General features: G+C 51.5%; 2 protein-coding genes across 5 annotated transcripts in view; both read left to right on the top strand.

Moving 5' to 3' along the window:
- Positions 1–1,848, top strand: part of KDM3B (lysine demethylase 3B) — a 93,381-nt gene extending 91,533 nt beyond the window's left edge. Inside the window, exon 23 of the mRNA XM_012807071.2 lies at positions 408–1,848. Coding sequence (XP_012662525.1) covers positions 408–488 — 81 coding nt within the window. The 3' untranslated portion in view covers positions 489–1,848. The remainder of the gene's footprint in view (positions 1–407) is intronic.
- A 3,653-nt stretch (positions 1,849–5,501) lies between these two features.
- Positions 5,502–11,312, top strand: REEP2 (receptor accessory protein 2). 4 transcript variants are annotated; one of them, XM_012807276.1, is made up of 8 exons: positions 5,502–5,748; positions 7,645–7,792; positions 8,024–8,100; positions 9,255–9,375; positions 9,611–9,724; positions 10,068–10,209; positions 10,303–10,433; positions 10,519–11,312. In XM_012807276.1, exons 3-8 carry the CDS (start codon positions 8,033–8,035, stop codon positions 10,585–10,587), a joined length of 645 nt encoding a protein of 214 aa, XP_012662730.1. In that variant the 5' UTR covers positions 5,502–5,748; positions 7,645–7,792; positions 8,024–8,032; the 3' UTR covers positions 10,588–11,312. The 4 variants fall into 4 exon arrangements, with proteins under 4 accessions (XP_012662730.1, XP_012662728.1, XP_012662723.1 ...); XM_012807274.1 differs by having other exon boundaries at positions 10,062–10,209; XM_012807269.1 differs by having other exon boundaries at positions 5,508–5,748; positions 7,720–7,792.
- Positions 11,313–11,903: the final 591 nt, after the last annotated feature.

Genomic DNA, 11,903 nt, shown 5'->3' with positions numbered 1-11,903 from the left:
GCCTCCCAAACTAGGATTATAGGCATGGCCGCTGAGCCCAACCTTAGGCAAGGTTCTTAACCATGGAACCTTGGTTTTTCTCAGTTTCTCATCTGTAAATGAGAAACTACCTTATAGGATTGTGGCAAGTATTAAATCAAAGTCCACATACACAGCTTAGATAAAGAGCATATTGATGATGGTGATTATTTAGCTGAAAGGCTAATTGGTTTTGTCATTCTTTTTTTGAACATAGATCTATGACTTGTTAATCATTTTGAGGATTTATTTGGGAAGCACACAGTCATTGTTGGGGGTTTCCTCAATAACCAGTAGTCTTATGCTCAAGGTGGAACCTAACATTTGCATTTGCAGAATGTAGTAGCATGGAGCTACCATGAACTGACTGTGTTGATCACTCTTCCCAGGTGAAGAACATCATTTACCATGCAGTGAAAGATGCTGTTGGCACCCTCAAGGCTCATGAATCCAAATTGGCAAGGTCTTAGGCATGGAGAAATTCCAAACTCTCCTGTGAAGCAGGTTTTTCACTCACAACACTTACAGGGAACAGCAGGGATTTCTGCTGGAGCAGAGGCCCTTCACCTGGAGCCAGTGTGGTCAGTATTACAAACTCTACAGCCACTCTTTTGTATGCTGCCTCAACACCGAAGGTTGACACAGGAACGTCGCACTGTTCGCACACACAGTTTCAGACTCCAAGCCAAGGGTGTCACATCCCCATCCTGTGGCCTTTGGGGAATCCGAATTGCCTGAACATCACTGGGCTTTCTTGCACGTTCTCCTGAAATGAAATTTTGTGGAAACCAGGAATGTGGGCACACCTTTGTTTTCTTTTCCTTTTGTGCCTAGTTAAGTGGGAATGTGTTTGAAGGTAGAGGGAATCACATAACTGGTACAGGTAGGGGGTAATTGCTTAAACATGCCTGGTGGAATTCTAACAGTGTCTCTGCACGTGACCTCTGACAAGGCCCATCCCAGAAGATGGGGTGAAGCCGTTCACCCCAGAAGACGGGGTGAAGCCATTCCCCACACTTTTTCCCATAAACAGTGGAGTCATATAGGACCCAGGGAGAACCCACTGCTTTTCCCAGGAGGCTCCAGGATTAGGAAACGTGTGTATTTAGTGAAAAATAGGTTTGTAGTGAAATAGTTACTATTTCATGAAAGTAGATATTTTTAGAATTTTTGAAATACCACAGTTGTTTTCCTGGATATTGAGGAAAGGCACATTACATTTAGTCTTCCTTTCGAAAAAACTCTTTGAAGAAATATGATTTTTAGAAATCAGCTGCCCATTATAGCACAAAGTCAGCCAAAGCAGAACTTAAAAGAATTGGCATTTTAGAATTCTTTTAGTTTCTCTCCCTCCCATCTCAGTCATATCTTGAGGGAACAGTCATCTGAGAAAGAATCTGTCACGTCTGAGCTGTGGTGTGTTCTCTCCATGTACACACTGGTGACTCCAGGAACCGTTTTCACCTATTACCAGCGTTCCCTGGGGACTCCTCTCATGTTTCTAAACAGGAAGGACAGTTTGATTTCCAACATGAGGTTTTTTGTTTTTTGTCCAGAAATATTTCCAGCAAAACTTTCCAACTCAGTGGAGTTTTAAGAATTTATTTGAAAATGATGGAACTCATTGGCCCATGGGTACATTGGGAAATGTATCTCTTTCCAGCTGTACTGTAGTGCCCTGCAGGCTTGTTTATATGTTCACAGTTACTTTTTTTTTTTTTAATAAAAGTCATTTACTGTAGAATACTTTTAATTTCACTTCTTGTATTTTAATTTTGTTGAAGGGCTGATTGGGATTTCCATGTTCTTATTAAAAATCTAACAAATCTGTTTGGAGTGGACTATTATTCCTGTGCCTAGCCTTCTAAAATCAAGATCAAATTGAAGGCTAGATTGGAGGTAAAGGATTCATTTCCAGGTCTTCATTACTATGCTGCACCTAATTATTACTCTTTGCTTTCTGAACTTGTACCCAGCTGGGAGAAAGGAAAGTACCAGGGTGAGGTTAGTATGGTTTGGGGGACTTGGGGGTTAAAAGAAGAGGCTACATGGGGCAGCGCCTGTGGTTCAAAGGAGTAGGGCACCAGCCCCATATAACGGAGGTGGAGGGTTCAAACCCAGCCCTGGCCAAAAAAAAAAAAAAAAACTGCAAAGAAGAGGTTACATGAATTAGAAGATGAGAGGAAAGACAGGTCTCTTCAGTTTATGCTTTGTGAGTAGGAAAGGTAGGGTCCTTCCTTCCTAGGGCAGTCTTAGGGAACAGAGCCGTGGTAAATGGCCTAAGCAAGGTTTGGGGGAGTCATTTGTTGGATTTCTTTTTTTTTTTTTGAGACAGAGCCTCAAGCTGTCCCCCTGGGTAGAGTGCTATGGCTTCACTGCTGACAGCAACCTCCAACTCCTGGGCTCAAGCGAGCCTCCTGCCTCAGCCTCCCACGTAGCTGGGACCACAGGTGCCCACCACAACGCCCGGCTATTTTTTGGTTGTAGCCATCATTGTTGTTTGGCAGGCCCGGAATGGATTTGAACCCACCACCTTAGGTGTATGTGGCTGGTGCCTTAGCCGCTTGAGCCACAGGCGCCGAGCCTTTGTTGGATTTCTTAAAGCAAGAGTTCTGACTGCCCCCTTACGAAAACTGTGTCCCCAGATCCACCTTGGAGATGGTGGGAGAAGGCCCAAATGGGATTTATTTTTGTTTATTAAGTAGTGAAGTATCTTGAGGGGTGAGAATAAACTGCATTTCAATTAGAAGAGGCCTTTTGAAGAGGAAGTTGTGAAGAATAGCAAGTGGGGGGGGCCAGGTGCGGTGGCTCAAGCCTGTAATCCTACACTTGGGATGGTGGTGGGGGTGGATTGCCTGAGCTCACAGGTTGGAGACTAGCCTGAGCCAGAGCGAGATCTCATCTCTAAAAATAGCCAGATGTTGTGGAGGTTGCCTGTAGTCCCAGCTACTGGGGAGGTTGAGGCAAGAGAATCATTTGAGCCTAAGAGTTTGAGGTTGCTGTGAGCTATAACACTATACCACTCTACTAAGGGTGACAAAAATGAGACTCCGTCTGGGAAAAAAAAAAATAGCAAGTGGGGTCATCAGAGGCTGCTTCTCTGGAACCTTTCGAAAAACACTTCCAAAGCATTTGAACCTAGAAATATAATTACTAGGTTGGAAATAGACCATTGTGTGGTTCAAGGAGATTGAATTTGAATAAGACTGTACTCTTGTAAAATACAGAGCTCTGAGTGTATCCTTTCTACCTGGATGGGCACAGGTTGATGCTGTGGTCACCAGAAGTATTATACCTCAACATAAAGGATAGAGGAATGCAGAAGTTTTAAAATGGGACAGGAAAGGAAGGGAGTATACTAGAGCTGGTTTGGTGAAAATCAGGAGGCAGGCTAGCCTACATTCTGGATATAAATGTCTTCAGAATTAGGACATCCACTGCCAGCACTGTTGTTGATGGGGAAGGAACTATAGCCCCTGGGCTAATCTCTGGTATGGGTCCCAGGTCCTTCTCCTAGCCCTTCTATTTGGAAAGGTCTGAGACATTGAGGGGAGTATCCACCTTGAGTATACCAAACTCCATTTCCCTGCAAAGCTTAGAAACTGACAACATAAAAAAGCAGATTAGGCTCTGAGGGCATGGTGGCTTGAGCCTGTAATTCCAGCACTTTAGGAGGCCAAGGGGGAGGATTCTTCATCTGAGAAGTTCATGACCAGCCTGAGCAAAGTGAGACCCTTTATATTCTACTAGTATAACAGGTGCCCTGTATTCCCAACTATGTGGGAGGCTGAGGCAGGAGGATTGCTTGAACCTGGGAGTTTGAGGTTGCTGTTAGCTAGGCTGATGCCATGTCACTCTAGCCTGGGCAACAGAGTGAGACTCTTGTCTCAACAAAAAAAAAAAAAAAAAGAAAGAAAAGATTGTATGGCCAGAGGAGGCCCTCTTTCAATTGGGAGTGATTGGAGATTAGGGGGAGTGGACTAGACAGGTGCAGCTGTGCCTTTCACTTGAGTTCAGGTGGATGTCTTTACAGGGCCTTTGATGGGGGAGAAGAGTTTGCTAGTCAACAGTTTGAGGATGTGTAGCCTGTTGAAGTAGACTTCTTGGGTTCATATCTTAGCAGCATAACTTGGTGGTTTTGTGACTCTCAACAAATTACTCTAATTCCCTAAGCTTCCCGTCTCCTTATCTTCAAAATGAGGGTATTATAGCTGTCTTATTATAGGGTGGTCAAGAGGATTCACTGAAACAATGAATGTGAAGCTCTTAGCACAGGGCCTGGCACAGAATAAACACTTAAGAAATTTAGCGGCTCGGCGCCTATAGCTCAACTGGCTAAGGTGCCAGCCATGTACACCTAAGGTGGCAGGTTCGAATCCCCAGCCCGGACCCGCCAAACAACAATGACAGCTGCAACCAAAAAATAGCCGGGCGTTGCGTTGTGGCGGGCGCCTGTGGTCCCAGCTACTTGGGAGGCGGAGGCAGGAGACTCGCTTGAGCCCAGGAGTTGGAGGTTGCTGTGAGCTGTAATGCCACAGCACTCTACCCAGGGGGACAGCTTGAGGCTCTGTCTCAAAAAAAAAAAAAAAAGAAATTTAGCCATTGGCTCAGCACCTGTACCTCAGCAGCTAGAGTGCCAGCCACATACACCTGAGCTAGCATGTTCAAATCCAGCCCAGGCCTGCCAAACAACGACAACTACAACCAAAAAAGCTGGGCGTTGTAGCCAGCGCCTGTAGTCCTAGCTACTTGGGAGGCTGAGGTAAGAGGATCGCTTAAGCCCAGGAGTTTGAGGTTGCTGTGAGCTGTGATGCCACAGGACTCTACCAAGGGCCACATAATAAGACTGTCTCCAAAAAAAAAAAAAAAAGGCGGCGCCTGTGGCTCAAAGGAGTAGGGCACCAGCCCCATATACCGGAGGTGGTGAGTTCAAACCTAGCCCAGCCCCAGTCAAAACAAACTGCAAAAAAGAAAGAAAAGAGGGGCAGCACCTCTGGCTCAGTGAGTAGGGCGCAGGCCCCATATACCGAGGGTACCGGGTTCAAACTCAGCCCCGGCCAAACTGCAACAAAAAAATAGCCAGGCGTCGTGGTGGGCACCTGTGGTCCCAGCTACTCCGGAGGCTGAGGCAGGAGAATCGCCTAAGCCCAAGAGCTGGAGGTTGCTGTGAGCTGTGACGTGACAGTACTCTACCGAGGGCGACAGAGTGAGACTCTGTCACTAAAAGAAAAGAAATTTAGCCATTATTCCTCCTTCTTGAATTACAGAAGCCTTTCAGTGTGGTGTGAGCGCGGGAGGTGGGTTGGAGCTCGTTTCAGGACGGAATCAAAGGCCTCCAGGACCTCAGCCCAGGGCTTCAAACCCAAGAATGGTGAACGAACGATTAGAGGAAGACAGGGCACTGAGAACTGGCGGCGCATGCCCGGCCGCAGCAGGTGCCAGGGGTGGGGGCGCGCCGCCTTCGCCGCCGCGGCCTCCCCTTTAAGAACCGCCGCCGCCCACGGCTTGCCGCTGCGGAAGGGACCTCCCCTTTAACGGCGGCAGCTCGGTGCTCCGCTGCCCCCGCGGCGGCTGCTGCTGCGGCTGCTGCTGCTCCTGCAGCTCCTGCAGCTCCTGCTGCTCCTGCTGCCGCTCGGCCTCCGGCAGCTGCATCCTCGGCCCGGCCGGGTCCCCGCCCCGCGTTGCGCCCGGCCCCGCCATGGTGTCCTGGATCATCTCTCGCCTGGTGGTGTGAGTGCGGCCGCGGCGGCGGGGCGCGCCCCGGTGGGGGGTGATGAGGGCTAACGATGGAGGGACTAGGGTATTAAAGTTGGGGATGGACTACTCCCGGATTTCACACAGTAGGGTCATCTAAAGACACAGCGTCCCTATTTGGGGTCCCCAGAGACATGGAAATGTGGGACCCAGGCCTGGAGATGGAATATAAGGGGAGCATGACAGGCCTGGCTTCCCAGGGACCCCACCCACAATATTTTTTAAAAATGTTTTTATTTTTAATTTCTATTCTTATGCTCCATCCTAAAGGCTGAGTGGATGGTTTGATTTATAAAGGGATGCAGGCCTGTCCCCTCCCCCACTTAGCAGGTCTGAACTCCTCAGACCTGAGCCCCCATCCTCTGGGGGAAGAGGGGTAATAAAAAAGAGTGGGGAGCAAGGCAGGGCCACAGCTAGCCCCCTCTGGCTCCTCAAAGGGCCCAGGCCCTGCTCCTCCCTGCAGTGATGGTCAAGAGACTGGTGATGAGGACACGTGCCCTTAAAGCCCCCAGGGAGGATGTCTGGGTATCAAAGCTGAGATGCTTGGAGGACAAAGTGTGGGAGGTAACTGGGAGAGGAGGATGTGTATGCTTAGCCTGCAATTGTGAAAGCCACTGCAGGGAGGATGTTCAGTGGCCTTCATTCCAGGCTGCAAGCCCCACTGTGGAGCTTTGACCCTGGCCCCTCCCTAGGCTCCAGGAGGGAACGCACCCCAACCCCCAACCCCTTACAGGGACCTGGACTTTGTCCTTGAGCATTCTGCCCCACATTCCATCTACATAGGCCAATTTGGAAGTATCCTGACTGCCCCGCATTCCATCTGCATAGGTCAGTTTGGAAGTATCCTGCCCTGTCAGGTGGGCCATGTGGGAACAGATAGCATCCGCTCATTGTTAAAGGACTGGGCTGACTCCTGCTCCAGCTCAAGACCCTATCCCTCAGCGTCTACTATGGGAACTAACACCCCAGTACCCCCACCCAGCTGCCTTCTTCCCATTCAGTGCTGTCACATGCTCGTGTCCTGATTTCATCTAGACTCACAGGAGTCTCCCTATTTCTTTCCTCCCATCTGAACCAGAGGGAAATCTAGGGGCCTCTTCTATGTGACCTTCAGGGTGGCTGCTTCTCTCTTGCTTGGGCAAGCTCCCTAAAGGGCATTGGTCCTCTTCCCCACCTGTGTCCTATCTGTACGTCTGTACTCTGTAATGGGACCGCCAGTGAGGGCCCTCTCCTGAGCCTAGTCTCTGGGGCGTTTACATGGAGAAATAAACCTCTTGCCCTTCCCAGGGCCTCCTCCTCCTGTGCCCTCTGTTCCCCAGGTCCCCAGGGCCACAGTAGTGCCTCTGACTACCAGGTAATATTCTCTGTTAGGTGGTGTGAAGTTCCCTTGCAAAGGGGGCCCTACCCAGCCTGGCTCTAAGACAAGGAGGTAAGGGCAGATGTGTGTGGATGGGCATGAGGTAAAGAAGAAAGAGATCCTCGTGGCAGTGATAAGACCCTGACTCCCCATGACTCCCCAAGGATCATAGCTAAAGGGACCACACTGGACCCTTTGGCTTCTTGGTCTCTCCTTGCCTCAGGGACTAGAGAAAAACTGAACAATGGAGGGGGAACTGAACCCTCGCTGGTTGGGGTCTGGTATACATCCCCTGTATCCTTTTTTTTTTTTTTTTTTTTTTGCAGTTTTTGGTCAGGGCTGGGTTTGAACCCACCACCTCCGGCATATGGGGCCAGCACCCTACTCCTTTGAGCCACAGGCACCACCCAATCCCCTGTATCTTGACTGCTTTGACCTTAACTCCTGACCTGAACTCATCAGTCCAGCTGATGTGGCACTCGGGAATTCTGTCCCTTTTCCCCTTACTTACCCAGGGGCTGATGCAGAGCTGGGAGGGAGAGGCCACTGCCCTTGTCCGATGGGCCCAGTAACCATGCCTGCCTCCCTAGGCTCATCTTTGGCACCCTGTACCCAGCCTATTCTTCCTACAAGGCCGTGAAGACAAAAAACGTGAAGGAATATGTGAGTGGATAACCCTTCACCCCCTCACCCAGCCCACATGGCAGAGATAGGGGAGGACAGTGGGTCACATTCCTTTGTACCAGTGCCATCAGCTACTAAAAAGACTAAGCAAAAGAAGAGTCCTGGGCGTCCCATCCCCGTATTCCTGGCATGAGCAGGCAGGGTTGGGGGTCCTGAGCGTTCCTGGCCTCCTCCCCAGACTCCAGCGAATGCTGCCCTCTGTACCCTCAGGTGAAATGGATGATGTACTGGATCGTCTTTGCCTTCTTCACCACAGCTGAGACACTCACGGATATAGTGCTCTCCTGGTGAGGTCCAGAATCCCCTCCCTCATCTCAGGGCCCAGGGCCTCTGCCTTTCTCTATCCAGCCAGCCTAACAAAAGATGACACCCAGGGCGGACACCCTCTACTCCCAGCAGTCCTATGGGTTCCTCAGTATTCCCCCTGCTTTCCTGGCTTGGTCAGCAGAATACGAACAGACATAACCCCATTTTCTTTCTGGTGACAGCCAAAGCAGCACAAAAGAATTCAAGAAACCTTCCTCCACACTGCCTGTGGACCTTAGGCTGGTCACAGCTCTCTAGGCCTCAGTTTCCCTATTCGTAAAACAGGCATGTGATCAATCCCATTAACAGGGGACACTTGCATTTCCGAGGCATTCTTCAGGCACTGCTAGACTGTGTGTGTCTGTAAACAGGGATATGTCTCAATCATCTGTGTATTCACAGGAGCTCAGAAATGTTTACTGAATAAGGAAATGCCTCTTAGAAGAGGGGTAACACTAATAGTGGGACTCAAGAGAAGAAAGTTTTACTGAGGGAGAGAGGACAAGAGTTCATTGCATTTGTAGACAAGACTCTCATACTTGAGAAGAATAGTTCTAGTAGAGGAAGGGAATTGGGAAGGGGATGGCTTAGAAAGGAAAGGTAATGAGTATACTTTCCTCTTGACACGACCAAGGAAAGAGCTTTGATGTTGCTGTGAGGACAGAAGGGATCTGAAGGAGTTTGTGGCCTGAGAAGGAAGCGTGGGGAATAGAGAGAAATCCTAAGAGCAAGGGGCATGTCATGACAGCAAGGGAGGGACCCAGAACACTGTTAGAGTAGGCCCAGTCCTCTTTGTGGGAGGAGGCAGGAGGAGAAGAGGGTGAAGACCAGTCACAGGCCTGCAAGGTTAGAGAACTTACCTTGGTGTTGGCTCCAGAGCAGAGGAAGGGAAGTCTTCTCTAGGAGTGAGGAGGCAAGGAGAGCCACTGCTGGGGGAAATTTCTTCTGGGGTCATTTCTTACTTTCCCACCTGCAGTGCCACTGCAATTAGAAATGACCAGTTTTATGAGACCCATGTGGGACCCCAGTGCATTGAGGGGTATGGGGTTTCCATCACATGTGGGGCTAGCGCTGAGCCCTGCACACCTCCTGCCCCACTGCCCTACACTCTGTGCTCACCTCTGCCCCTCAACAGGTTCCCCTTCTACTTTGAGCTCAAGATCGCCTTTGTGATATGGCTGCTGTCCCCCTACACCAAGGGCTCCAGCGTGCTCTACCGCAAGTTCGTGCACCCAACGCTGTCCAACAAAGAGAAGGTTTGCCTCTACTCTCAGCTTACTTCCCAGCCCACCCCTAGCCAAGGCAGCCCAGTGCCTGCAGCCACGTACAGTCCTCCCTCTCCCTGTGGATGGTCAGAGCCTGAAGTGATCTGGCAGGACTGTGGCCTCCCAGAGCAGGCAGGACCTTTGCCCAAGTGTGAACAAGGGTAAGGCAGGCCTTGACAGCAGCACTCTCCTCTCACATCTTCCTCCTTCCCCTCCAACCCCTCAGGAGATTGATGAGTACATCACACAGGCTCGAGACAAGAGCTATGAGACCATGATGAGAGTAGGCAAGAGGGGCCTCAACCTGGCCGCCAATGCTGCAGTCACAGCTGCCACCAAGGTGAGATGGGGGCAGGCCCAGACTCCCAGGGCCCCCACCTTGTTCATCTTGTGCCTCTGGCCGAGCCCATCAATGTCCACTTTGTCCCTGGGGTTGTGGAAGCTTCAAGGTTCCAGTCCTGGCTATACCCCTGTCCAGATGAATCACTTCTGTCTGCGCACAGTTTCCTTATCTGTCCAGTATGGCCCCAGCCTCTCAGTGCTGGTTAGGACTGGGTGAGGACATGAGGACAGTGTGAGGAAAGCACTGAGCCTAGGGATGCTGCCAGCACCATGGTGACCTCTATCTCCACCCCGCCCATTCCTCCCGCTCTCCCGGTGCGTGGTGGTAACCCTAGGGCCAGGGGGTGCTGTCAGAGAAGCTCCGAAGCTTCAGCATGCAAGACCTGACCCTGATTAGAGATGAGGATGCACTGCCCCTGCAGGGGCCTGATGGCCGCCTCCGACCTGGCCCTGGTAGCCTCCTGGACACCATCGAGGACTTAGGTACAGATAGGGTCCAGGGTGGGGGAAGGGAACCACCAGTGCAAGGAGGCCAGGTGGAAGAGACCCCGGGTCTCCTTTTCTCCTTGCAACCAGGAGATGACCCTGCCCTGAGCTTAAGATCTAGCACAAACCAGGCAGATCCCCGGACAGAGACCTCTGAGGATGACATGGGAGACAAGGCTCCCAAGAGGGCCAGATCCATCAAAAAAGTGCCCAAAGCTGAGGTGAGCACACAGGGCAGAGCCTGGGGAAATGGGGAGGGGGCTGTGGTTCTAAGGCTGAGCCCTGTCTTCCTCCTCCTTTCCACAGCCACTGACTTCCAAGACACTGAAGACTCGGCCCAAGAAGAAGACCTCTGTTGGGGGTGACTCAGCCTGAGGTCTTCCACCCCACAGGGTGCAGAGCAAGGAGGAAGCCTCAGAAAGGGCTCAGCCCCAGCCCCTGCTCCACACTGTGCCAGTAGCCCAGGTGTCCCAGGCCCCTGTGGCCCTTCTGCTATCTCTGGTGCCTGCCCAGTGGCCACTCCTCTGGAAGGGGCTTGGAAAAGAGGAGGGGGGCCCAGCTGTGGGGGTTGAAGGTAGATGCTGGATCAGGGACTGAGGTCTGGGCTGCCCATGGAGGTAGGGGCTCCTCAGCCCACCCCACTGCTCTCCCTGCTCCAGCCCTGCCCCCACCCACCCAGTGCCTTGCTGAAGACCACGGCCACCCCCTTCTCTAAGGTCCTACATGCTCCCACTGCTTGTGGTGGTGGAAGCCAGTCACAGCTCAGGTGGACCAAGAATGGGCCTAAAGGCACCTGAAAAGGGGAGCAAACAGGGAAGGTCTCAAGAAACTTGGGCAGGGCCTCTAAGCCACAGCTATGAGTAGAGAGGAGTGTTAGCATGTGCTTAGTGACCAGGATGGCCAGGCCAGAGCTGCAGCGGGGGGCTCTTTTCCTGGGCATTGGGTAGGGCTGTATGCTACATGTCCTCACATAAAGATGTGGGAGTGCCAAGGTGTTTATGTGTCTGTCTGTCTGGGTGTAGGGCTGGGGGCAGTTTGTGTGAAGAATTCACCCTCTAGTGGTCCCCTCCTCCCACCCCCAGTATCTGAGCTTAAGTGGAACCCAGCCCATGAGAGAATGGGGTCTAAGAGCCTCTTGCTTCTTCCTCTGCTCTTGATTCCTTTCATATCACCCATTCCCACCCTACCCCTGGCTGGATCTCTCCGTTCCTCAGGGCCCACTATATAGGCCCCTGCAGAGCTGTCTCCTTTCCTCTTCATGTGTGACCTGTCCTCCCTTGCCCCAGGGTTCCCTTCCTGTGCTAGGCAGACCGAGTCCTATACAAGCAAACCCTGTCAGAGCCCAGCCTCCACCCCATACCCTGGCCCTGCTTTTGCTGTGGCTCCAATCAGGGTCAACAGGAGTATGAAGAAGACAAAAGTGTGGGGGCTGTGGGGCTCCCAACACCTTGGAGAGGGGGTGCCCATTGGACTTTTGGCACTGGATGAGCCAATAAACCAAACTCTGGCACCTCATTTATTTTGGCCTCTGCTTTGTTCTTGCCCCATCCAGTCAGCAGGTAGGAAGGATCTTAAGTGAGAAGCAGATGGCTTGGCGCCTATAGCTCAACCGGCTAAGGCGCCAGCCACGTACACCTAAGGTGGCGGGTTCGAATCCCCAGCCCGGACCCGCCAAACAACAATGACGGCTG

This window comes from Otolemur garnettii, unplaced genomic scaffold (assembly GCF_000181295.1).
Source record: "Otolemur garnettii isolate 467f Iridium unplaced genomic scaffold, OtoGar3 scaffold00003, whole genome shotgun sequence".
In the NCBI taxonomy this organism is placed as follows: Eukaryota; Metazoa; Chordata; class Mammalia; order Primates; family Galagidae; genus Otolemur; species Otolemur garnettii.
The sequence above is the reverse complement of the archived record's forward strand: the minus strand, read 5'-3'. Positions and strand labels throughout refer to the sequence as shown.

Excerpts from the sequence above, each read along its gene's own strand:
- REEP2 (XM_003782157.2), top strand. The coding sequence starts at position 5,717 with ATGGTGTCCTGGATCATCTCTCGCCTGGTGGT. Across the intron at positions 8,101-9,254 it reads ACGGATATAGTGCTCTCCTG|GTTCCCCTTCTACTTTGAGC; the intron begins GTGAGGTCCAGA and ends GCCCCTCAACAG. Across the intron at positions 10,434-10,518 it reads AAAAAGTGCCCAAAGCTGAG|CCACTGACTTCCAAGACACT; the intron begins GTGAGCACACAG and ends TCCTTTCCACAG.